The sequence below is a fragment of the Xenopus laevis genome, chromosome 9_10S, assembly GCF_017654675.1.
Source record: "Xenopus laevis strain J_2021 chromosome 9_10S, Xenopus_laevis_v10.1, whole genome shotgun sequence".
NCBI lineage: Eukaryota > Metazoa > Chordata > Amphibia > Anura > Pipidae > Xenopus > Xenopus laevis.
The window spans coordinates 15,473,071-15,500,531 of NC_054388.1; the positions used below are offsets into that span (position 1 = coordinate 15,473,071).

At 40.9% G+C, this 27,461-nt stretch overlaps 2 protein-coding genes and 1 long non-coding RNA gene across 9 annotated transcripts in view; 1 reads left to right on the forward strand and 2 right to left on the reverse strand.

The window, feature by feature from the left end:
• Positions 1–2,064, reverse strand: part of LOC121398884 (targeting protein for Xklp2-B-like) — a 100,772-nt gene extending 98,708 nt beyond the window's left edge. For all 3 annotated transcript variants that reach the window (XM_041578440.1, XM_041578439.1, XM_041578438.1), the window contains exon 1: positions 2,038–2,064. The gene's annotated coding sequence lies outside the window, so the exon portion shown is untranslated. The remainder of the gene's footprint in view (positions 1–2,037) is intronic.
• A 2,094-nt stretch (positions 2,065–4,158) lies between these two features.
• On the reverse strand, positions 4,159–27,461 carry LOC121398896. Of its 4 annotated transcripts, none has more exons than XR_005964598.1 (11): positions 27,398–27,461; positions 26,317–26,398; positions 23,148–23,257; positions 20,366–20,463; positions 18,886–19,220; positions 18,590–18,678; positions 18,077–18,173; positions 17,152–17,211; positions 6,984–7,052; positions 5,260–5,364; positions 4,159–4,820 (listed from the first exon to the last, which is right to left on the reverse strand). It is a non-coding gene; the product is annotated as an uncharacterized LOC121398896 (long non-coding RNA). The 4 variants fall into 4 exon arrangements; XR_005964597.1 differs by lacking the exon at positions 17,152–17,211 and adding an exon at positions 21,761–21,786; XR_005964595.1 differs by lacking the exon at positions 17,152–17,211.
• LOC121398891 (serine/threonine-protein kinase 4-like) lies at positions 12,755–15,948 on the forward strand. 2 transcript variants are annotated; one of them, XR_005964575.1, is made up of 6 exons: positions 12,755–12,963; positions 13,450–13,504; positions 13,693–13,765; positions 14,117–14,292; positions 14,555–14,745; positions 15,190–15,948. XR_005964575.1 is itself a non-coding variant. In XM_041578449.1 (5 exons), the coding sequence occupies exons 1-5, from the start codon at positions 12,910–12,912 to the stop codon at positions 14,668–14,670; spliced, it is 474 nt and encodes a 157-aa protein (XP_041434383.1). In that variant the 5' UTR covers positions 12,755–12,909; the 3' UTR covers positions 14,671–14,818. The 2 variants fall into 2 exon arrangements, 1 of the variants encoding a protein (XP_041434383.1); XM_041578449.1 differs by lacking the exon at positions 15,190–15,948 and having other exon boundaries at positions 14,555–14,818.

Here is a 27,461-nt window from a genome sequence, read left to right on the forward strand (position 1 = left end):
GGGTAGTCCGCCACTGGTGTGGGCAATGGCTTTGAGATATTATCAATTATTCAGGGTTTTAATTCCACTTAAGCGAAGCAAATAGTACAAGATAATCAAATAGGAATCAAATAGGCTTAAAAACATAATGTTCATGTCCATTCCACATTGCTGCTGTATCATTTTATTTATGTTGTTTGTGTCATTGATTAATAGTTTAGGGGGCCTTTTATATCCATTAAGGCCCAGCACCTGTTATGAATAACCCCAAATATTATATCATAATAGTGGTTTCAGCTGCTATAGTCTTATCCCATTGGCCTTTTGATCTGAGTTCCTGACAATACTAGGTGCTACTGAAACATACATGCACTCTGCTGGGGTATGATATAAATCATAACACATATAGTTGCGAATGCAACCAAACAGTTTACAGGCCAGACTTGACTTACTCGTAATTTAACAAAATGATTACATATACTCTCTCGAGATTCCTTCTCTTGATTCTCTGTCACACACTCACACAGCATGTTCCCTGAAGTGTGTCATACAGAAATGCACAAGCAGAGCCTCTCCCAAATGACTCTCCCTTTTTATCTCTGCCAGTGCCCCAAATGCTTTCACAGGACTGACAGGTCACAACCTGTCCACTAGGTGCCACTAACTTAGTTCCCTACACACTCTCTTCCCTGCGCCATACAATCTTTAGTGGAGTACCCCAAATCAACTCCACTGCCTATTAGCAAGGTTGGTACCCACCCTGGTCGACTCAGTATCCTGTTCTGTCTTTCCTGTCGATGGTGTTAGGCCAAAGAGAAAGGGCCTCCACCAAGGCCTCCACCTTTTATTGGCGTCCTGCAGGGGGAATTCCCCTATTAGGCCAACTCATAGGTTTGTACTCTCCTCGCTGTCTCTTTGTATAGGGTCTCCAGTCATGGGAAGAGGTTGCCGCATCCTGCCAAAACACTGGGCACCGGGCCTAAAGCCATACCCGTGGTAACTATCTGACAAAGAGGAGTGTGCGAGGCCTTACCTTGTTATATTTAATTTTGAAGTTTTAGGTGGCGGCTAGACATGTCAGTTTCCCAAAGTGCCGATTAGCCATGTGTGCATACCTCCCAAACTGTCCCGTTTTTCACGACGTCTTCCGATTTGACAGCTCAACCCGCAATCCCAGATTGCTTACTGAAATGTCCGTCTCTTGTTCTCCTGTACTGAAACAGCAGAAAAATTACAATGTCTAACCCTAATTAGGCTGGCGAGAGCCCAGAATAATAGATACTTGTAACCAACTAATCTCTTCTCATTACATAAAACAATGGAAACAAGATGCACTTACTGTGATGCAGCACTACTGAAAGCCACACTAAGAGGCTACATGTCGCAATTGACTGGTGGAAGGAACCAAGACAAAAGGAGCAGTGCAATTGATAAACTTTACATTTCCCACATTATTTACAGCATAATAAAAACATAAGTATTCACATACAGGGAGGACCTAAAAACAGGCCCCTCCAGGCCATATAATATAGTATTCACATAACCCCCCCATTGAGCAGATCTTTTCCCGGATTCATGCCACTATTTAAAGGAAAAATGGACACTGTTGTTACAATTAGACTGTATGGTCCAGGCAGAATAGTTAACACAAACCACCCGAAATCTGGATTTGCCTTAATACAGGGAGCCACATCAGCACTTAAAAACCCTGTCCGAGAAGTTAGGCATGTGGGACAGTAAGTGGGACGTCACTGGCTTTAACTTTCACAGCTTTTGAACTTCCTGATAGGCTGGCCTTGTGCACGTGAAACACAGGAGAGAAAAAAAAAGGGTTTTACTATTGTGTACAGTTCATACCATGTGCCCCCCGCACAGTCAGTGCAGTTCATTCTTTATGGGTGTGTTGCGTACCAATGAGCACAAGGTAGTGGTTCATGGACAAAATTCAGAAATTCACATGAGTTGGTTAAGCAAGGCCATTGACGATGGCAAACCATTCCCACACCTAACAAAGTATTGTCTTACCCTGCCTCTGTAGCATGCACATTATGCACTTACCAGCTCTTGCCTCAGCTGATTGATCTCCCTTCCCTTTCTTCCTCTTCCCGAGCTTCATTACTCTGCCAAGCACTTCTCAACCTCCTGGCGCTCCTTGGCCCTTTTTGCTGTAGCCAGCTCCAAACCATTCTTGAATCCATGAACCAGAAAGGCTATCTACTTTTTAAAAAAGAGAAGACAGACTGCTTCAGAGTTTCCTCCTCAGGAATAGAACCATGGTACAACAGGAGGCAATACACACTGGGATTTCATTCCTGCTCCCACTAATTGTTGCCTACAGTCCACTTGCTACAATGGAAGACAGGCTCTCCTTGTATAAATCCACCAGTAAAATATAGGAGGATTGCATGTCCAGCGCAGTAAGGACAGTTCTAGTGGGTAGGCAAGGAGCTCAAAGCCGTCTTGAATCATGGAACCAGAAAGGCTATCTACATTTAAAAAAGAGAGAAAGATGCAGCTGGAACATGGGCAAGCAGTCAATGGCTATGATAGGAAACGCTCATAACAAGACAGATCAATGCCATGCTGTGGTCAACTCCAAAGTTACAAATCTAAATTTTTAGCCACATGGTAAAATACTGCTCCTCCAACGTATGAACTATACAGAGGCATGACCAGCACCATCATACCAACCAGTGAGCCTGCCCACCTTAAATGGGTACTGGCCCAGAATACATAGTATTGCAAGATGCAACCATGGAGGATGTTCAGATTCACAATTTAGCTTAGGAAAGCCACACTTTTTCCTGATAGTCTGTTAAAGGAGACATTTTATACAAATCTTTAAAATAATACCCCCTTCAGTGCAAAGTGCAGTGATGCAAAAACAACCTTAAAAAAGAAAAACCCCTCTGAAAAACCATTATGTAAGAGCAGATGAGATACTCTAGGTTGAAATGAAGAATGGAGTGTCTATTCTCCCACAGTATTCCCTCACCTTTTCTTTATTTTGTTTCACTGTTCTCTCTTTGTTATCTACCTCTCACTCTGATCAGTTCACTTTTCCCTTTCTGTGCCGTTGGATTTTTTTCTCATGCACCCCCTGCCCTCCCTTATTGACAACAAAGATAGAAGAGGCCTATAATGATCCTTGGTGGTCAGAGGGGCTACAAGCCAAATGACACAATGACATAAATAAACCTGCCATGAGAATTTGCAGTGCAGTTCCATTCAGGTGTTTCTCAATGGTGTGTCTCCCGGTCTGCTAAAGCTGTGGTAATATAAAGCATTTGACTTCCGGTCAGATTGGGTGCTATTCTTATGCAAATCCTCAGGACTCTCCATTTAGAAAAGTGTGGGATCCGACCTGAAGTCAAATGGTTATTGCAGGTTAAGCAGACAGGGAGACAACAGAAAAACAATGGGTAGATTTCTTCTTGTTTATCTGACAGCTTGGACTGTGATGATTCCAGGTGAAATTCCGGAATCTAGTGCAACACAACAGTTCATTATATATTCATTACTTTAGGACACTTCCGTTTTTGGTGTTACTGTTCCTTTAAGTCTGTTAATTTTTCCTTCAGCCTTGGCCCCTTCATGAGTAGTTGGAGGTCATCAACCTTTTCCTCTGGGCCAGACTCTTCAGTTAGTAGTTTATGATTTGATGGAGGTGGTACCAAATGCAGAGGAGTTGCTGGTTAATCATTGCATCCAAAGTTACTCAGGCATTGATGAACCATGAAAAATCTGAGGGCCTTTGAGCCATGCAAAGTAAGTCATGGTTGACCTTTGAAAGTTGCCAGTAGTCCCAGATGAAGTTAATTGTATGGTCAAATTTGGTAAGAGATAATGCCAAGGATAACAAATATGGTATCTAACGTCTCTTTACAAAGGTCCAGGATTGGAAGGGCAGGAGACAGACTTATTTAGAAAGAATTAAGCCAAATTTTCATGTTGTATTGGATCTGGGAAATATAGTTACTCTCACTAATATGTACACACCTGCTCCAGATATGGCAACTTTCATGGAATGCTCATTTTTCTTGAGACTCTCTAGCATTTCCTTCTGAAGCACTTGCATTTTCTCCAAGCTCTTGTTCTACTGAATTTTTAGACTTCGCCAGAATGTTCCTCCTGCTGAAAAAAAAAATCTGTATGACTTATGGAAATAGTGACAAAGAACAGTTTTAAATAAAACAGCCTTTATTGGTGCAAGGGGATTACAGCAACGTTTCAGACCATGCGGTCTTTTATCAAGCGGGTCCTTTATCAACTGCGGGTGCTGGACTCACTTCTTTGTCAGTATTGCCAGTGGAAAGTGGCCATTGGAGGACGTGCACCCAACTAAGGAAGAAAGTGAAAGTCGTGATGACTACTAGTCTGCTAATTGACTTATGGAAATAGGTCACGGACCCTTGTCCACTCTAAGGTTGAACAACACTATGGTAAGTTTACAGTGCAAATCATGAAGGCAGGGCAGTGCTGAGCTAGTGCTACAGTATCCCTACAACTTGCTTCATGGGAAAATAGGTTTACCTCCTTAGGTTACCTACAGTTTATTAGCTATAAAAGAAAAGAAACATTAGCCAATCAGGGGCACATCCTGTTGTGTCAAGAGTCCCAACCTATCATAAAAGGTCCCTATTGCTGTGTCACACTATTGCTATCAGTTATCTACTGCTGAGATTAACACTCAGTGGCTGGCACAGCGCAGACATACTTCAGTACAGTTGGAGTTGAGGGCATGGTCAGTTGGGCTTTCGGTTTTTGGAGAGGTGGTGCCATGATGGCTGCTTGTGGGTTGGCCCCTGATTACTGGAGCGTGTCTGTCTTTAGTACTGGATCTGCAAAAGAAAGTAGTAGAAAATCAGTGCACCCCTTACGCCAACAGTCACATCTTTTTAGTGCCGTCTCTCAAGAAGAATACGAAGTCAAACTTGCACTGGCAGAAACACACAACACAGTAGATTCTAAGCCAGTGCTGGATGGATGTAAGCAGGGGGACCAGAGACCACGATGAGAGTATAATTTGTCTGCGTATGTAATATGAGCGAAGTACATTGATGACTATGTGAGGTAATCAATTGCAAGTTAACAGCAAAGTACCATGATGGACATGGATTTAATTTAAAACTCCGCTGCACAAGAAATTTCCCAGTTTCCTGCAAGTAAGCAGCCAGGGTTACTGGGCTCCTGCAAAGAATGGAAACAAATCATTCCTAAAGAATTGAAAATGTGGTCACTGGGGATGATGCAGTTTCATTAGCCTATAGGCATACGTACCCTTTTCGTTTTTTGCATGGTGAGTATATAGATTGTGCGGTCTCTTTTTCCAGATGCATTATGAGGATCTTCTGCCGATGTTTCTTAGACATCCGCCTGGCAGACCTGTTGTAGGGAGAGACGGTGATAGCAGAGATAAATGAGAAGAGCCAGATAAGTTATGACATGGCAGAAACATTCCAGTCAATAGGATTTCACTGTCTTAAAGGGAAACAACACCCCTAAACATTATAGGTCTCGAAAGATAAAATAGCCCTTATGTGAAAATGCTTCATCTAAATATGCAGAAGCATTCTATCCATTGATTGGACGATGGAGCCCTTTGTACTCCCACATTTTTTCCTGTTAGTCAAAGCCACCTGAAAAAAAATAACGCAGTTCTCGGGAATCACTAAGGCCATCATAAAATGGGGGCTCAATGCCGACGGGTAATATTACACACATTACAGACCAATTGAAGCATCACAATTCCATATAAAGTATGGCACTCGGAGAATTAAGCGTGCATGCAAATGGTATCAAACTATTTCTCCATAAAGTCAACCCAACTAACTGAATAAATTAGACAAGCTGAAAATAGCTGTGGCATTGCTTCTTTTAGCACAACCAACAGAAATGCATTCAACTCAATCCACTAATGGCTCAGAATTATCTAAACCAGTGTCGGACTGGCCCACAGGGATACCGGGAAAACTCCCGGTGGGCTCAGGTGTCAGTGGGCCCTCATGCTGCTAAACATTTGGCCTTTTCCATGGCCATTCCCTATTTTTATCAGAACAAATAGGCTAAATATAGAAAATAGAGTATAGTATGTAAAGAAAAGAGACTAGGAGAATAGAAGTTGAGTGAGGAGAGGAAGAAAAATAATGGGCCCCTGGTCTAAGATTAATTGGTGGGCCCTTGTCAAAGGTTTTTGGGTGGGCCCCTGGTGTCCCAGTCCGACACTGTCTAAACCTCCCAAATGGTCAAACATGCCAAAATGGGAGAGTAATTCTTATTGTCCATCAATTTGTAATTCTTTGCTTCACTGCATATCTAACAATACTGTCAGCATCACTGGGTCCTGTACCAATATAGAGCCAGTGGTCCCCTTCCAATAAACATGGGGATCTTAAATGAGATAAAGCATAAATAAAAATACCCCTCAAACTTGCTGGCACTGACAGATATGGTTTCACTCTGGGTTAAAAGAAATTCATATCCTATAGATGCTACAGTTCCTGCCTGTGTTTCAAATGAGCAGTGAGGTGCCTGCCAGAAGCACAGTAGGAGGAGGAGGAGGAGGATAGCCCATTACATCCCTGCTTTCACACAAGCAAATACAGGCTTCAGTTCCCTATCAGGTCACACCCTAAAATGTGTTTTTAATGCATTCAGGGAAATACAACCTGGAATTACAAAGGAGGCACAAGTAGAGTGTGGTCAAAGTAGGAGAATGAGGGGAGAATTAGAATGAGGATCAATAGCAGCTATGTTAGTTCAAAAACATTTCTGAAGGCATGTTCGGTGGCAACTTAAAGGGTATGGCCCTGGCCTAATTCTTTGCAGAGTCAAGCTCAGCGCACCATCCCATCTCTTTGTCCAGCCAACACCCCAAAAGCAAGTCTAACCAAAGCAAGTCAAACGCCCCATACTTCTTTAGAACATGCAAATATATTAGCACTGCACTCAGCACGGAGGTCCCTTACACTCCCAGCAGAAAAGCCTGAGTATTTGTCACTTACCAGCATTTACACAAGTCTCTGAAAGCGGTTTCTGGTCCGGGGGAATATTTTCTGCGTTGGTCACTTGGTCTAAAGAACAGGAAATGGAGACAGATGACATGTGGCAGACAACTCAAATATATAAATCTGTCCCATGTTTTTGTCAGTGTGGTTTTATTGAGGTGTGCAAGAGAGCAGGACTGTTTCTCCCAGCCTAACATTGTCCATTAGAATTAATATTCCTTATCAAAGATACATGAGCTGAACCCCCACATCTCCTTACTGGGGTCCCACTTATCTAAACAGCATGTAAACATGTGCTGAACTTGCAGCCAATCACTATCAGGAAATAAACATAAAATGTGATTGGCTGTAAACTCACTTTCTTATTCTGGGATCAGAGGTGAGCGGAGCATTGATACAAGGGGGCATTAAGGGAAATAATGGCAGAAATTAAGGAAATCGCTATTGGAGTGTGACACTGGCTAGTGCCTGGGATATTAGCCTTGGTTTTGTGTATATTCTAATAGAAAATATCATTATGGGAGGAATGGGGAAACAGGCAGACTACAGACAACTCAGGATAAATACACAGAAGTACATCCTGGCATTTGGCCGCACAGACAACCGTTAAATAACGGATTTCTCACTTTCATTTCTGGGATCAGAGGTAAGTGGATGCACAGCACACACTGGGAGACAATTTATGGAAAATAATGATATAAATGAAGAAAATCACTACTAAATTGAGTCACTAGGTGGCACCTGGGATATTAGCCTTGGTTTTGTCATTTTAATAGATTATAGGAGAGTTGGGGTTGGGGGAAGGAACAGGGATGCAGGGAGACTACACACCTGTCAGGCTAAATACAGAAAGTATAAAATAACATTTGGGATTCCAATTGCTTTATATTTAAAATAAGTATAAAATAATATTTGGGATTCCAATTGCTTTATATTTAAAATAAGTGCAAGTTAAGAAATAATAAAAAGTCTGAAATCTCCTATGTTAACATATAACGGGGTCACTATAGCAACATCTGGAGTGACATTTGCTGTTCAGGTTTCTCCTCTAATGCTATTAATATTTATATTTCTCTCTGTATCTCACTTTGTATATAACATTTACTTCTTAATAAAGCTGTTAAGGGAAAGTTAAGAAATTCTTAAGGGGAGAAGTCTGAAATCTCCCATGTTCCCATATAACAGGGGTCACTGACAGTGTTTGGAGTGACAGTTGACAGTTGGCCACTTGCTGTTCAGGTTTCTCCTCTAATGTTATTAATATTCATATTTCTCTCTATATCTCACTTTGTATATAACATTTACTTATTAAAAAGCTTTTCAGTAAAAGTTAAGCAATTATTAAGGGCAAAAGTCTGAAATCCCCATGTTCCCATATAACAGGGGTCACCCAGTGTTTGGAGCGACAGTTGGCCACTTGCTGTTTTCCCTCCAATACTATTAATATCCATATTTCTCTTTAGACCTCACTTTGTATATAGAACTGACTTCTTAAAAAGCTTTAAAGGAAAAAGTTTTGGAGCTGCAACTTCCCAGTCACTGTTACTCATGTCCTGAATGTCCCAGCATCCCTTGTCACACCTGCAGCCTGTAGTCTTCTAGCTATTAATGAACTACAAATCCCAGCATCCCTTGTCAGACCTTTAGACTATAGTACAAATCCCAGCATCCCTTGTCAGACCTGTAGCCTATAGTACAACTCCCAGCATCCCTTGTCACACCTACAGCCTGTAGTTTTCTAGCTGTTACTGACCTAAAAATCCCAAAATCCCTTGTCAGACCTGCTGCCTATAATCTTGTTACTGTTACTGACCTTCAAATCCCAGAATTCCTTGTCAGCCCTGCATCTTGGGGTCTTCTAACTGTTACGGAACTACAAATCCCAGCATCTCTTGTCAGACCTGTAGCCTGTAGTACAAATCCCAGCATCCTCTTGTCAGACCTGTAGCCTATAGTACAAATCCCAGTATCCCTTGTCAGACCTGTAGCCTATAAACTTCTAAATGTTACTGACCTAAAAGTCCCAGCATCCCTTGTCAGACTTGCAGCCTGTGGTCTTCTTATTGTTACTGAACTGAACTACAAATCCCAGCATCCCTTGTCAGACCTGTAGCATATAGTACAAATCCCAGCATCCCTTGTCAGACCTGCCGATTGTGGTCTTCTAACTGTTACTGAACTACAAATCCCAGCATCCCGTGTCAGACCTGTCGCCTAAAGTACAAATCCCAGCATCCCTTGTCAGACCTGTAGCCTATAATCTTCTAAATGTTACTGACCTAAAAGTCCCAGCATCCCTTGTCAGACCTGTAGCCTATAGTACAAATCCCAGCATCCCTCGTCAGACCTGTAGCCTGTAGTACAAATCCCAGCATCCCTTGTCACACCTGCAGCCTGTGGTCTTCTAACTGTTACTTAACCACATATCCCAGCATCCCTTGTCAGACCTGTAGCCTAAAGTACAATTCCCAGCATCCCTTGTCAGGCCCGCAGCCTGTAGTACAAATCCCAGCATCCCTTGTCAAACCTGTAGCCTGTAGTACAAATCCCAGCATCCCTTGTCAGACCTGCAGCTTGTGGTCTTCTAACTGTTACTGAACTACAAATCCCAGCATCCCTTGTCAGACCTGAAGCCTATAACCATCTAACTGTTACTGACCTACACATCCCAGCATCCCTTGTCAGACCTGTAGCCTATAGTACAAATCCCAGCATCCCTCGTCAGACCTGTAGCCTATAGTACCAATCCCAGCATCCCTTGTCAGACCTGCAGCTTGTGGTCTTCTGTTACTGAACTACAAATCCCAGCATCCCTTGTCAGACCTGCAGCTTGTGGTCTTCTGTTACTGAACTACAAATCCCAGCATCCCTTGTCAGACCTGCAGCTTTTGGTCTTCTAACTGTTACTGAACTACAAATCCCAGCATCCCTTGTCAGACCTGCAGTCTGTAGTACAAATCCCAGCATCCTTTGTCAGACCTGCAGCTTGTGGTCTTCTAACTGTTACTGAACTACAAATCCCAGCATCCCTTGTCACACCTGAAGCCTATAACCATCTAACTGTTACTGACCTACACATCCCAGCATCCCTTGTCAGACCTGTAGCCTATAGTACAAATCCCAGAATCCCTTGTCAGACCTGTATCCTATAATCTTCTAACAGTACAGTTACTGACCTTCAAATCCCAGCATCCCTTGTCAGACCTGCAGCTTTTGGTCTTCTAACTGTTACTGAACTACAAATCCCAGCATCCCTTGTCAGACCTGCAGCTTTTGGTCTTCTAACTGTTACTGACCTACACATCCCAGCATCCCTTGTCAGACGTGTAGCCTATAGTACAACTCCCAGCATCCCTTGTCAGACCTGCAGCCTGTAGCACAAATCCCAGCATCCCTTGTCAGACCTGCAGCCTATAATCTTCTAACTGTTACTGTCCTACAAATCCCAGCATCCCTTGTCAGACCTGTAGCCTGTAGTACAAATCCCAGCATCCCTTGTCAGACCTGCAGCCTGTAGTACAAATCTCAGCATCCCTTGTCAGACCTGTAGCCTATAGCACAAACCCCAGCATCCATTGTCAGACCTGCAACTTGTGGTCTTCTGTTACTGAACTACAAATCCCAGCATCCCTTGTAAGACCTGCAGCCTGTAGTACAAATCCCAGCATCCCTTGTCAGACCTGTAGCCTATAATCTTCTAAATGTTACTGACTTAAAAATCCCAGCATCTGTTGTCAGAGTTGCAGCATGTGGTCTTCTTATTGCTACTGAACTGAACTACAAATCCCAGCATCCCTTGTCAGACCTGTAGCATATAGTACAACTCCCAGCATCATTTGTCAGACCTGTAGCTTGTGGTCTTCTGTTACTGAACTACAAATCCCAGCATCCCGTGTCAGACCTACAGCTTGTGGTCTTCTAACTGATATTAAACTACAAATCCCAGCATCCCTTGTCAGACCTGCAGCTTGTGGTCTTCTACAAATTTAATTTCATTTCATTTAAAGGGGAACTTTGCTTTAATGCTGTTGAAGCAAAAGAAAAAACTGATGGTAAATTTTGTTTTTTGCCAGTGGAAATCAGATTTTAGAATTAATGGTCAGAATAAAAATAACAGATAAAACAGATAAACAATATATATAAGTTTAGGGTTTGTTTTTGTACAATGGGAGAATTGGTTGAGGGTGTGAATACTTATATAAGGCAGTGAATCCTGATATGTATAGCAGAGAGGACTGGTGCATGTGAGCTTACAATCTCTTCTTTCTTTCTGTTTCCCCACACAGTGAATTTTGCGAGCGACGAAGCGTTTTCACAGCGTTTTCGAAGCGATTTTCAGAGTGATTTTCCGAGTGATTTCACAGCGATTGTTTTAGAGATATTCAGTGATATTCCATCTGTTTTTGGCGTTTGGATATAACATCTTCCTTTGACGTCAGCTGATATCTCTTTATAACCCAACAGCTCTTTTAAGAGCTAAAAAACTTAGGCGCAATGCTATTCTGCGCCCCCTGGAGGAAGGTAAGTCAACTGCTACTGTTTTAGCTGAATTTAGGGTTTTGCTGAATAGAGAACAGGTACAGATAAAGTATAGAATGTAATAGACTCTTTCTCTTCTCCTTCAGCCACAGGCGGAATCCAGAACCCTCTCCGAGACTTATGAGGTGAGTAGAAAGGAGGGTAAAACACTCGCCGCTACTGCCGGAAGTGAGACATGTTTTGTACCCTGGGGAATATTATGTTATCAATAAAATCCTTCTTTTTTCTATTTTATTTTCCAGCCTCCTGATGGTCGGCTGACCAAGGATGTGCTTGTTGGAGTGGGCGGCACTGGAGACGTCTACAAGGTAAGTTACCAACCAATTCCTAGAGAGTAGGGGAACTGAACAAGATTGTGATCACTACACACAATCACACAATGATTTAGGCAGACATATCAAGCTTCTGGTTTGGGGGCTGCATTAGACCCTCTCTTTCCTACTTGTATATAAGTCAACCTTTCTGTCTGTATTACAGGGACGACACCATCGTAGAGGCGTGGTAGCGGTGAAGATCGCCAACATCAGCCGAGTACTGTATCTTTATAATTCCAATCACTATATATCAATCCTATTTGTGTAGATGTCTATGTGAACTAAAGGGATTTCTATTACTCCACTCCAGGATGAAGAGTCAGTCTGCAGGGAGCTGAAGTTTCTCCAGCAGTTCGGAGGCCACAAGAACATCGCCTCTTACTATGGAGCCTACTACAGGGCTCCACTCACGGAGTGCTCATCGGAGCTCTTGGAAGTAAGAAATGATTTACTGTATCGTGTTCATTCCTCTTGTGCCAAAACAATCTCCACTGGAAGTGACAGAATACATGACCTGAAATAATTTCTGTATATTGCAGATTGTTCTTGAATACTGTGGTGGAGGCTCTCTGTACAACCTCATCAGTAAGACCAATGGCCAATCCCTGAAGGAGACCTGGATTGGCTATGTCTGCAAGGAGGTTTTAAAGGTAAGGCCAGATTTACCTCTTAAGGACTCTTCTTTAATTGCATCAATTATATATACAATCTCTTTGTTGGGAATGTTTATAATCTTATAACCTACATCTCAATCTCCCCAGGGGCTGCACCACATCCACAAGAACGGGGCCGTTCATAAAGACATCAAGAGCCCGAACATCATGCTCACAGAGACGGCCAAAGTGAAGATCAGTGAGTAAAACTTACAGTTATAAGAGTAATGGATGGTGGGGAGCTTCTGTGAATATGGAGTCAGGGGGTTTCATAATTCAGGTTTCTATCTTATTGTGGTTAAACAAGTTATTTTCCATTAATGGATTCTATCTGTCATTTCAGTCGACTTTGGACACAGCTGGGACCTGGACCCGCAAACTGGGTTGTGCCACGAAGCGGAAGGGACACCACATTGGATGGCACCCGAGGCCATAAGGCAGAAGGGCCAGCGCCTGGCGTACGACACCAAAGTATGTTGTACTTATAATACTTGTAACAACACGGAGCAGTTACTTATCAGTGTTAATGGGACATAGAAGCAGTTATTTTCTCATGGAGAGAAAAGAGTTTTTCCGAAACGTTGGGTCTCTTAACTTTGTGCACAATGTGTCTGCTTTAATATATTTGCTCATTTGCATTGTGAAACTGGTGTTATGTACTGTAACTGCTATTGTTTGTATATTGCTGTATACACTTTTATATATAATAAAGCATTTTTTTTTACTTTTACATATACCATGGTGTGTTCATTTACTAGGGGGTGCATTGGGCTATTTTAGAAGTTGTTTTCTGTTCTGTTTTAGCCATAATTGAGCTAAGGAGAATGGCATTTTTGCACCCATGATAATATATGTATATGTTTCTAAAAGAGAAGTGCAGCCTTTTTACTTAGATTTTATTAAACACCCACTAACCCAATTCTCTCCTTCTAATGCTCTTTGGTGTGTCTTTTGCAGTGTGACATCTGGTCGCTGGGGATAACCGCCATCGAAATGGCTGAAGGAAAACCACGTAAGTGAATCACAACAATTATGGCTACTTTATTTTATACATTGAGCAGCAAAAGTTCTATATCAGAATGGGAGGAATTTGGGATGATTTGCTATTTCCAGCAAAAAATAACTTTTTCTATAGATTAAATAAATAAATAACTTCTAGACATGTTTGATGAACCTGATGTATATGTTTTTCAATTTCAGCATACACAGGGCAATATCCAGTTGAGGACCTGATAATTGAAGCCCAACCACCGAAGCTTCAATCGAACACCTGGTGAGTCTGTCCCAGCTCGTATCAGATAGACAGATATACTGCAAAATACATGTATATTCTGGGGTATAGCTAATGGTTACTGGGGTGAGGGAGAGGGAGAGGGAGAGAGAGGGATGGATAGATAGATGATAGACAGACAGACATATAGATAGCTAGATGCGAGAGGGATAGAAAAATATACGATAGATCGATAGATGATAAATAGACGATAGATAGATAGATAGACAGATAGACTGCAAAATATATGTATATTCTGGGGTATAGCTAATGGTTACTGGGTAAAAGCTTCTGGAATCTGGAAATCTGGGGATTTTTTTTGCTAGCTAAAGCTAAAATCTCTGGTTTTTCCAGGTCACAGCATTTTGTGTCCTTCTTGGAGTCCTGTCTGAAAAAGGATCCTTCGGAGAGAGCGAGTGCTGAAGAACTCCTGCAGCACCCATTCGTCACCCAAATACCACCTAAGAAGATCGTCAGGGCTGAGATAGAAGAACATCTCCGGACTCTGCAGAACTTGCCGGCCAAGAAAGGTGAGGGAATCCATTATATTTGATACGACTGCACCATCTCACAGTGTAACTCAACAGCTGCAAGAGTTGCTTTTATTATAATCACACTGGGAATAATAAACATGTTTTAAGGGGTACTTAATATAAAATTTTAGGATAATGGTGACAATGGTGTTGTAAGACAATTTGTATTTGGTCTTCAGTCTTTATTTTTTTGTTTATGAATCATATACAAGCTCTAATTAGTATTCATGAATCACAAATATGATTTTTCCCTCTACAGGACTGAAGGGAGTTGCTCTCTCAAAGCTGCGGCGTGCTTGTGACTTCTGCACACAGACATCGGCAGAACAAGAAGCAGCTCTGCAAATGGCCCTGGAAGGCTTCTCCTGTTATTGATATTGTGGCCAATAACATCAACAGCCCAGAATCAGTTTCCTAAATCACAGCCAAGGAAAAAGAAACATCCACAGGGTAAGGTCCCATCTCCATTCAGTATAATAGTTCTCAGCTGGTAGACAAATAACAATTTGATCCCCTGCTGCCTGGTGAGTGTCTACATTGGTAGGACCCGAATCCTCACTGTGCACAAGAGGTGGGTTTCGGCTAGAAGATGCTCAAGTTTACAATTCTTGGTCACAATCCTCCCCAAAATCAAGGTTTTCTGTGCTGATGTACAATAGCCTCACTGCAGCAGCCACACAATAACACAACAGGGTAGAATGTGATTGAGAAGGCTCAGGCATTATTTCTTATTCCCATAGCCAGTGCATTTATTTCTAAAAGGAGCATCAGCCTAGGAGAAAAACTCCCTAACATGATGGAACCCCTAATGAATAAGGCGTGTGCATAAATGCCATGCCTCTGAATGAGAATTAATGATGATCTATTACTGACTGATATTTTTGTCTCATACAGATCCAGTGGCATTTGCAGCTCCACCAGCAACATCTCCTTTCAAGCTGATGCAGTTCAGCAAGTGGTAACTTCAAGATTCCTGCAACAACACCAGCAGGGACTTTATCTCCTCGATCATATTCTTTTCAGACCACCACATCTCCACCAGTGGAGTCTTTGCTTCATTTTACCTCACTCCACCCACACACATCTCCACCTCAGTTTGAGGTGCCATAGTTCCATCCATCTTCCTTTTTTTGCAGACTACTACAACCCCAACATCTTGCCTTAAGCATCTACATTTCACAGAACCATAGCTCCAACATTCATATCTACCTCTACAGCTCCAGCAGCATTCACATTTTCAAACACCATAGCTCCACTATTAGGACCTTAGTTTTCATTAGTATCCAATTACCAATCTACCCAAGGACTTTTAATTTAACTTTAGCTCCATCACGAGCCCTTATTCCATATTTTACCTCTAACCGCAAGCTCTGTCCTTGTGCTAACACACCTCCACCAATATCTTCTTTTATTTACATATCATCAAGAGTTTCTCCTCTTTAAAATATCTTTTAATCCTTGCCCTTCTTACTACACCTCCATTTAGTCACCACCACACAGCACACACTAAAATGATGCCCTCTACGCAGAGGCTTCTCTTCTCCATTTTTTTCTTTTGCCTCCCCCCCTGCAATCTCCTAACAACAATTCCTCAGTGGTTTGACTATGAAGCTTTTCATTCATCCAGGTCATGGTATATCTAGTATAGGTAAATCTAAAAACAACTGGACTTGCTGAGTAATCAATGAAGATGTTTCACTACTCATCCGAGCAGCTTCTTCAGTTCAACTGACTGGTTGAACTGGATGAGTACTGAAACGTCTTCATTGATTACTCAGCAAGTCCAGTTGTTTTTAGATTTACCTATACTAGATATCATCAATGGTTTCTTCTGTTCAAATTCATTCCTTTCTAAATTCTATCCTTTCAAGCCTTCAACTCAACAACTAGTCACATCTCCCACTCTAAACCCTGACATAAACTCTTAGTACTGATACTCACATAAACTCATAGTACAAGTTGATCCAGGGACTTGTCCGATTGCCCGTTGGGAGTCAGGAAGGAATTTTTCCCCCTCTGAGGCAAATTGGCTCTGGCTTCAGATGGGGTTTTTGCCTTCCTCTGGATCAACTACTAAATAGGAAGATCCCTTTTATACTAAAACTTGAACCTAATGGATGTGAGTCCTTCCCAACTTAAATTAGTATGAATTCATCTAAAATGCATAAATATAACATCCAATTTATAAATAAATATGTTAATACACATTTCATTGGTGTTCTTGCATTTTTTATAGTTCTATAGTATTGCCAGGGAACATTACAGAGGAGGGAGACCTCTAGTGCAAGGGAAAAGGGTCACTGAAAAGTGAAGGTGGAATCAAGAGGCAAGGGTGGGAGAAATTGGTGAAAGGAGATGCTAAGGATGAATAAATATAAGAAGGGGATAAGCCATGTCTGGACCCAGTCCTACTGATCTGCACTGATGTCAGACGTTTGGTCAATCAATCCCATACAAATGATATATAGTCAGTACAGCAGCCCCCCTGCCCTGATATTAATCCATGCAGTTTATGTTTAGTCCAGGATTTACTTGCCCTTTAAGAGACAGGGTGGTAGACAGGAATATATTCATATTCCAGTCTCTTATTCAATTCAATGCATGCTTGCTAGGGTAATTTGGACCAGATGGCTGAAACTGCAAACTGGAGAGCTGCTGAATAAAAAGCTAAATAACTGAAAATCCACAAATAATAAAAAATAATAAAACATGAAAACCAATTGCAAATTGTCTCAGAATATCACTCTCTACATCATATCAAAAGTTAATTTAAAGGTGAACAACCCCTTCAACATGAGACAGGGAGGAAAGCAGAAATCTTAACAGCCTGATTGTGCCAGTTACTTTCATTCTCACCCAGAGTCTGCCGGAGATGGTCAATAGCTGAATAAGGGAACCAGACCAACTGAGAGGAGCCTGGGGAAAGAAACATCATTGCTATCCTTTATACAGCGCATGGCTTCTCCAGTAGAACTGATTTTCTTATCACAGTGGCACAAGCACAGTTGGTTCAGTTCAGGAGGCAATAAAGTCATCAGTAGGTAAGCAGAGGGAAACAGACACTCCATATGGATAGTGCCTTAAAGGAGAAGGAAAGGCTAAAACTAAGTAAGCTTTATCAGAAAGGTCTATATAAATACACCAAGTAATTCTGCTCTGAGTCCCTTTGAAGATGTTAATAGTCTTCCTGAAATTCAAGTTTTTTTCAGAGAAAAAACTCGGTTCGAGTTTAGTCGAATTTGATTAGAGGTTTCGGGTCGGTAATATTAGTTCAAGTTTTAGATATTCGATTTTTTCTCTTAAATAACCTCCCAATCAAATTTCGAGTATATTTGAATTTATTAAGAGTTAAAAAAAAAACTCACATGAATTCGAAATTTGACCTTTGATAAATGGGCCTCCCCAAATTTATGGGAAACAAACCGCTATACACAAATGGCAGCATTATATATAGATCTATAATATTATATAGTCTTACTCCTGTCATATTCCAGCTGTCACATATGCATCATGTACTGACCAGGAAGGTATCAGGGCATGTCAGGAATATAATGTTATCATTCAGTTAGCCAGAAGAGAATTGTAGTTGTGTCGGTATATATGGAACTCATACAGGAGTTCACACAGTAGTTGTGGGTCATTAAGTCAACGGCACGAGCATGAGATTCAATGATAACTACAACCTACCTAAGGCATATTTAAGTGAGACTTCATGAAGAAAGTGAAGCGTCTGCTCACTGTGCAAGTGCCCCCCCAGGACAGAAAAGAAATGGGCAGTTACCTCATTATGGTGATTTACATATGGAAACTCTACAAGGTCTTGCAGCTGGGAGCTCTCACACAGAACCACTATGAGATGCCGTAAACAGTCCCGTTGCCTGAAAGATGAAAATATAATTATTAAACAGCAAGATTGACTCTAGCATTAAAGGCAGGGTCCCTTGGCCAACCCTCCTCTCCTACCCAAATGGAACATGCTCTTCCACTAATGCAAAACTTTACTGGGCTTTATATGGTGCTACAATGTTTACATTTTCCTGATTATCCGGGTATTGTTCTGGCTGGGCTGAAACTCCACTTGGACAAAAAATTCCTTGGCCTGTGTATGCAGTCTAAGGACGAGCACAATAAAAAAGCCCATGTCTGATCTGATAGGTGGACAATAGTGAGCAAACTGGACAAAGATCTGCTTCTTTGGTAAACTGGCAAAAGGAGAGGATAATGTATAACTATTTGGATTTACAATGCATGTTATGCAACTAGACTTAAAGTGAACTTGTCACGGGAGTCGTACCTGCGAGGATCTGGGATTTGAGTTAATGCGTCGTATGCTTGGCTGTTGTGTCCCAAGTCATGCTTGAAAATCCAAATCCTTAATGCTGCCTTAAAATAAAGGATAACTTTAAAGGATTAATTATATTTTAGTTGGGATCAAGTACAAGCTATTGTACTGTTGTATTGTTACAGAGAAATAGGGAATCATTTTTAAAATTTTGGCTTATTTGGATAAAATGGAGTCTATGGGACACAGCCTTTCCGTAATTTCAATCTCCTAAAATGAAGAGCAAGATGCCCCATAAAGATGCTTACCAGTAGGTTTTACCGCTGCGGGCTGCAGTTCAGGGAAAAATAATTAGCAGGTACCAGCGATACAGAGGAATCGAGTGACTTCTTCATCTGGCTCTGTAGTTTCCGAGGACTGAGGGGTCGGCTGTTAGTGTGGCTAAAGGGAAAGCAAAGAGGGGTTCGGCTTCAGAATATCTTCTCTTCCGCAGGCTATGTCTCCTGCACTCAGCGCCGTGCCCAGATAGAGAGGCCAAACAGCAGCAGCATGTCCAGCAGCAGCCCCCACAGCCTCCTTCACATGCTGTCAGTAGCCAGGGAGGAGAAATCAAACACTGCAGCATGGATGGTCGCCGTGTCGCCTGTTTTGAAGAGGACAGGAAGTGGAGTTTCGGTAAGTTATTTCTTAATAAAGGCTTTGCTGTTTTAAAGTTTAATTTGTCTTGATGTTTATTTTTCATTGTATACTAACGAATTTTTAAAAAAAATTTTTTGATGTTACTGGTCCTTTAAATAGATAAAACTTATGACACTCACCCCAAAGAACACACTCACCAGAACATGTGACTGAAAGTAACCTGCACCAAAAAACAGATAAATAATTGCCAATACGTATACAATCAGTAATTGATTTACACCAAATAGTAACACATAGTTAAAACAACTTTAAAACCCAAGTAACCAAACAGACTTCTGCAGAAACAAAATCATAGCAGTTGCAACATCATAGCAGATTTGTAACATTTTAACAGCAAGTTACCCTTGATTCAAAAAACAATTCAAAGGGCAAAACTCATTTGGGTTCTGGTGGGTGTGTTCTTTGGGGTGAGTGTCATAAGTTTTATCTATTTAAGGAATACCTTTGGTACTGTGAACAGGGTCTTGAGAAAGCTCTTAGAGAAAGACCGAAACGTCGACCAGTTCTGTTTTTTAAAAGTATTTAAATAAAATGTGGACATTTTAACTATTTAAATCCCTGTGTGCACCTGACTTCATAGATTGATTGATAACACAGCCTCTTAAGGTAGCACCTGGGTCCTGCAATTTATGTATGGAGTGCGCTCGAAATATATATATATATCTATCTATCTATCTATCTATCTATCTATCTATATATATATATAAGACCAGCAGCTCCGGGTGTCTCTCCAGGTGGTTCATTGATTTTATATATATATATCTATATATATATCTATATATATATATATATATATATATATATGCACTATTACCAGATTTTTAGTTACTTCGGGTGCGTTGGTCAATTTCCGTTGTACAGCCAAATAGATGGACTCGCACACCATTTTACAGTGAATAAAACAGTGTTATTTTATTCTTGATTGCATTTCCAACGTTTCGCCCCCCATTAGGGCCTTTATCAAGTATACAGTGCATGTTAACAAGTGACTACTTATATACTATTTAAAATTGGCGCCAAGTATGACGTCATAGACAGTGCTAGACATTCCAGAACAAACTTACACTGTACATATTTAAAGTGCAGTACCTATATTCCACCACAAGATGCCAGTGCTGTGCAAGTGCTTGAAGTGCTCGTAAATGTGTTACAAAAGTGTCCATTCGACTATGTCTTTTTCCATAGGCCTGCAAATTTGTACAAAAGATAGATACTTAGTTTCACCTTGACAGAATTACATTCACAATATTACAACAAATGCCATTCAAGCTATAAGGCAATTTAGTATTATTTTCTTTATGAATCTCAATCACATCATTCTGTCTCAGTGTGTCCGTATGAGAGTTAGGAGTCAGGTAAGAAAACAGCTTAACACCAGTTGTCCGTTAAGTCCCTTAGGACTTACGCAATCTAGCTCATGGAACCAAAAAGCCTCTCTTCTTAGTAAGGTATTGTCAAAATTTCCACCTCTCACCCTAGCTGGTACTTGTTCAATGGGCATGCACCTGAAAGCCGCTGGACTTTGCTTTGCTTCCGCCCAATGTTTGGCCACTAACTGTTGGGATATGTCTTGTTTTTTATTTTTGGCCTTAATTTCTCTATCAGGGTCAAACGCTGCCCTGATACTGGCCCTGTGCATTCCAATGCGTTCCTTGAGCATCCTGACTGTTTTACCACAGTAAATAAGTCTGCACGGGCATTTAATCATATAGACCACCATTGTAGATGAACAAGTCATTGCTTTATTTCATATGTTTTACCTGTCCTAGGATGTGAAAACTGATTGCCCAGAATCAGACTGCTGCACATAATGCAGCCACTGCACTTAAAGACCCCTGGACGCTGGACCAAAAAATGCTGTATGGGTGGACTAGCATAATTATCAGTAGGATCAGATGGACTCAAAATATCTTTTAGAGATTTCCCTCTTTGATAACTAAACCTTGGTTGGTACGGCAGCTTTTTGCAAACATTCTCATCACTTGCTACTAATGGCCAGTGTTTGAGTACACATTTACGTATAAAGTCTGAACCTTCACCGTATTGACTTACATAATAAATTTGATTCTCATTCGAGTTCCCTTTTCTTGGGGTTCGTACGGTGTGTGTTGGAGTCAGTTGTTGCGTGCTGCCCCCTAGGTCAAGATCTAGTGCCCATTTTTTTGTGTCAAGGACCAGTTCAGGAGGATAGCCCCTTAACAAGAACTTATTGGCCATGATATTTAAATCCTCCTCCCGTTTATCTTTCTCACTGGTTATACGTATCACTCTAAGCATTTGTGACTTAGGTAGAGAGTTCAATAAATGCTTTGGATGGCAACTCTGATAATGTAGAATGGTATTTCTATCTGTGGGTTTCACATATAGACAGGTCTCTAATTTAGTGGCTCCTTTATAAATTTTCACATCCAAAAATTCAATGCTATTTGCATTATAATTAAGTGTGAATTTCACCGGATTGTTTAAATAATTTAAATGGCTCACCATGTGTTCCAAATCTGTAATGGGACCTGTACAAACATAGAAGATATCATCAATATAGCGCCTGTGGAAGGCGCCATATTTTTTGAATGAAGGACGGTTTAGTATGCATTCATTTTCATACACATGCATAAAAGAATTTGCGTAAGCTGGAGCCACTTTAATTCCCATTGCTGTCCCCGTGCGTTGTATAAAGTATTGCTTCTCGAATTTGAGGTCGTTTTTATAAAGAATAAACCGCAACAGGGACAGCAAAAATTCACAAGGGGGCCCCTTATAGCACTGATTCTCATTAATCATCATGGAAACCGCTTCAATGCCACCCTCATGTGGGATACAAGTGTAAAGACTTTGCACATCCATTGTTACTAGAACAAAATTAGTCACCGGTATATCAATACTTCTGACTACAAAAAATGATTTGTATCCTTCAGATAGCTCCCCATCTGCTGTATACATGGCTGGAGGAGGTAATCGACAAATTCTGCAATATTCTCATTTAACGAACCATTGGATGAAATAATTGGTCGTCCTAGTGGGGCATGGACGAATGAACACTTTTGTAACACATTTACGAGCACTTCAAGCACTTGCACAGCACTGGCATCTTGTGGTGGAATATAGGTACTGCACTTTAAATATGTACAATGTTGTAAGCTTGTTCTGGAATGTCTAGCACTGTCTATGACATCATACTTGGCGCCAATTTTAAATGGTATATAAGTAGTCACTTGTTAACATGCACTGTATCCTTGATAAAGGCCCTAATAGGGGCCGAAACGTTGGAAATGCAATCAAGAATAAAATAACACTGTTTTATTCACTGTAAAATGGTGTGCGAGTCCATCTATATATATATATATATATACAAAACCACGTATTGAAGGAACCAGCACTCCCATATAAAACTTCAATTGTTTATTGTGTTGTACCAATGTCCAACGTTTCGGTCCTTGTTAGGACCTTTCTCCTGTACATACTTTAACTGGATCTAAATTGGTACAACACAGTAAACAATTGAAGTTTTATATGGGAGTGCTGGTTCCTTGAATACGTGGTTATATATATTTTAACCGTGAGGTTGTAGGACATACATCTATGTATGTATCTATGTATGTAGGACATACATCTGATGCATGTAGAAGATGCCCTCACAGTACTGGTGCACATACACCATTTCATCCACCTCCATTAACGGGTAGGGACTAGCAATGCGCTGTTGAATGTTTATAATCCTTTGACCTAACCCAACCTGTGCCTTTCTCAGGCCACAATATGGATTTATATACCTGGGCAGCCACTTCTCCTACATCATCAGCAGGGGCAGGGAAAGCACAAGTATATAAACAACCATTGTATAACTAGTGGGAAAACAATGATCTCCACTTACTATTCTAGAATGAAAAAGATCTCATTGGGCATCTCCACCTCATCAAACATCTGCATGATATAAGGGTGATCCAACTGGTTCATCACTTGGATTTCATTTAAAGGCATCTCCTAAACACAAATAAAGAGACATGGTAAGATACTGTAAAGACCCAGATAATCCTTACATTTTTGTAGGCCTAGGTTCCCTGGTTCTCACTTTTTGGCTTCTTCTCTATAAGTCTGACTTATAGACTGCATCCCACAGTCACACCCCAATAAGTAGCTCTGAACCCCACATGTACATCTGATCCTTTTATCCAATTCTTACACTTCCCCTGATGTTTTGGAGGAGAAATAAGTACTTTTACGGAGAACAGATTCCCATGAAATGCATGACTTTTCCCTGGATATTGTCATTCACAAAAATGCCATTAACCTTCCTGGTTTCCCCATCATAGCAGGGATGGACGGACAGCCAATTTTACTCACTATGCACATTTACATCTTCAAAACTATGTAACTGATTAAAATTCTTATTGAAAGATTCTCAACACATTTTGCATTTACACAATGAGGTGCAGACTATTTGTGGCACACAGTTGACGCCACTATCCACCAATATATCATGTCCTGCATGTAAAGGCTTTCAGTCCTTATGTCCTTGCATTCCTCAGGATTAGGGTTCTGGCACATGAGGGTTGAGCAAACCTGGTCCTACATAAGAACAACATTGATAATATTCCAATTATATGGAAAGGGTCTAGGGATATACTGTACTTAAATATATTTATTTCAGGCTTCAGTTTGTATAATAGTGGAATCATATTAACATCTGTAACAGATCCAGTTTTCTTGATCTCGTCCTTGAGGGCAGGAATAACTGGGATTCAAAAGAGGCTCTGGCAGAGAATCCCAAACAACCCCCCACAGTCCCACTAAATAGCAACTGTCTATGGAACCTGAGGGTAATAACTTCACAAATTATAGCTATACACCGTGTATGCATATTTATATAAATCTAGCAATCACCATCCAAAATAGCTAGGAAACATATATAACCATTCTCTCAGATTTTTCCAAGGATACGCTCCACCTTTGATTAAGGAGAAGGAGTTTGAGGGATGGCTGATAAAGCGAGAAATCAGGCTATGGGAACAAACTGACTTGTTAGGTTTGGATTCCAATATCAAGAGAGAGTCCACCACTGTCGGTAATCATATTTTAATAGACAAAATCAACAATAAAATATCTTTTAGGGTGGTGGCAGACGGGGAGATTAATCAACCAGCGACAAATCTTCTCTACTGCTGGCGACTAATCTCTCCAAATGCTTTCGTATTTACAAAGTCACCTGAAGTTGTCTGTCAAGGAAACTTCGGAAATATCAAGCGATTTGTATGCTATCCCACTGGTATTTCGTATTCTTGCCAGCATGAAGGCATTTCGGGGAGATTAATCATCCACTGTAAAGAAGATTTGTCTCTGGGCGACTAATCTCCCTGTCTGTCTCACCCCTTCAACAGAAATGAGATACAGGTATGAGATCCGTTATCTGGAAACCAGTTATCCAGAAAGCTCCATATTACAGAATGGCCATCTCCCATAGACTCCATTTTATCCAAATAATTCAAAGTTTTAAAAATGATTTCCTTTTTCTCTGTAATAATAAAACAGTTCCTTGTACTTGATCTCAACTAAAATATATAATGAATCCTAATTGGATGCAAAACCAGCCTAATGGATTTATTTAATGGTTTTTCATGATTTTCTAATAGACTTAAGGTATGAAGATCCAAATTACAGAAAGATCCCTTATCTGGAAAGCCCCAGGTCCCAAGCATTCTGGATATCAGGTCCCATAGCTGTACAGATAATACCATCTTCTGCATCGCGTTTAATCCACATTGCCAGCGGGAAGGCATTTCGTAGAGATTAGTTGCCCCCAGTAGAGAAGATTTGTCGCTGGCTAATCTCCCCGTCTGCCTCCACCCTTAAACAGAAATGAGATACAAATTCTGTAATCCCATTTTCTGTATCGCTTTTAATCCACATTATAGAGAGATCCAATCCTGCTTAGCTAGGTATTGAGTATTTTATCTACAGTTATTCCTGGACACTAACCCTAGGGCAGAGGTGCCCAAAAGGTAGATCAGGATCTATTAGTAGACCTTTAGCTGGGACCTTTAGCCTTATAAGAAAGGGAAGCCTAAATATACCAGTAAATCCTAAAGGTAAGTCCTCTGTCAAAAGAAACACTGCATTTCTTTCCTTCTATTGTGTACACATGGATTTCTGTATCAGACTTCCTGCCTTCAGCTTAAACCTCCTTGCCCCGGGCAAGAGCATGCTCAGTTTGCTCCTCTCTCCCCCCCCCCCCGCCCTCCCTTCTCTGCACTAATCTGAGCCAGAGCTATAAGTGAGCAGGGAGAGACTCAGGCGGAAGTGATGTCACACCAAGCTAATACTGCAGCTGCTATCCTAAACAAACAGAGAGCTTCTAAATAAATAAATAAATAAATATAAATATAAATATATATATATATATATATATATATATATATATATATATATTATATATATATATATATATATATATATATAGCATTCTAGCTTGCACTATTGCAGCTAATCTATTGGCAATAAAATGCCTCCGTAGCTATCCATCTCCTTTAAGATTACCTGAGAAATATTGTTTGTTAAATAAAGCAATATACATTTTCCCATAAATCAGTATTTATGTATTTTTCATGGAACAGAATGCTAACAATGCTTTTATGGATGTAGAAGTATGGGCACTCCTGCCCTAGGGTATCATTGAAGAAATTCTAATACACGAGGATAGAGACCTTCTTGTGAGCTTGTTCAGATGTGGGGGGAAAAAGAGATGCATTTACTGACCATAAAAATAATTATTTCTCCTCCAAAACAACAGAGGAAGTGTTAGAGCTGAAAGTAAGGATCACATTTACATGGGGGGGTTCTGAGCTACTTACTGGCATACGACCATGGGTCGCAGTATATGAGTCAGACTAAAAGTGAGATATAGGGAACATAGGTCTAAAAGAGTGATAAATTGTATGGTTTCTCAAAACATACAGTATATGTTAGGGTAAAATGCAGATTCATTCATATAGACTTCTTTTTGGTTTTACTTTGCCACTATTTTTCCTCATCATCCTTATCCTTACCCGATCTTTACTGCTGAGAACTTTCACCACAAGGTTCAGGCCAGTAGACTTTGTGCAGAGATGAACTTCTCCAAAGAGCCCCCTGGCACACAAACAAAAACTGATTATTTCCAGGGATTTGGGCAGAATGGGAGAGAATATGTGTGGAATAGTAAGGCATCACATGGAAATATAATTACTACTTGGCCCAATTCTACCTACCTAGAATAATTCCAGGGACCTTAGATTGTAAATTCACTGGATCAGGGACAGATGGGAATGTGATAGGGACCTTGGATTGTAAATTTACAGGGTGAGGAACTGATAGGATTGTGATAGGGATTTCGATTATAAGCTTCACTGGACAGGGACCTTAGATTGTAAACTCTCAGGGGCAGGGATTGATGGTAATTTAATAGAGGGCATAGATTGTAAACTCATTGGGGCAGGGTAGATGGGTTATGTGATAAGGGCCTTAGACTGAAAGCTCCACTAGGCATGGACTGATGGGAATGGAATAGGTACCTTAGATTGTAAGCTCACTGGTGCAGGGAGAGATGCAAATGTGATAGGGACCTAGAATTACTACATTACTGGGGCAGAGGCTTATGGAAATGTGATAGGGTCCTTAAATTGTAAGTGCCAATGGGCAGAGATAAGTGGGAATGTGATAGGGAACTTATAGATTGTAAACTCCACTGGGCAGGGACTAGTGGGAATGTGATAGGGACCATGGATTGCAAGCTCCACTAGGCATAGACTAATGGGAATGAGATAGGGGCCTTCAATTGTAAGCTTTTTGGGATAAGGACCGATGGGAATGTTATGCAGACTATAGATTGTAAGCTCCACTGGACAAGGACTAGTGGGAATGTGACAGGGAATTAGACTGTAAACTCCACGGGGGCAGGGGCTGATTGGAAATGTGACAGTGATTTTCAAATTGTAAACTTCACTGGGGCAGGGACAGGAAGAAATGTATAACTTGCCAAAATGTACATTTCCCTCCTGTATTTCTACTGCTTCTGCTACTAGTAGGACAGTGGAGAAAAAAAAAGCTTTAATAGTTTATCACCCTATTTGCGTACTGTGATAAAGTTACCTCTCTGTGAATTTTATATCCATCACTGGTGTGTCCTGTGTTTTCCTGCCCCCACTAGGACTGG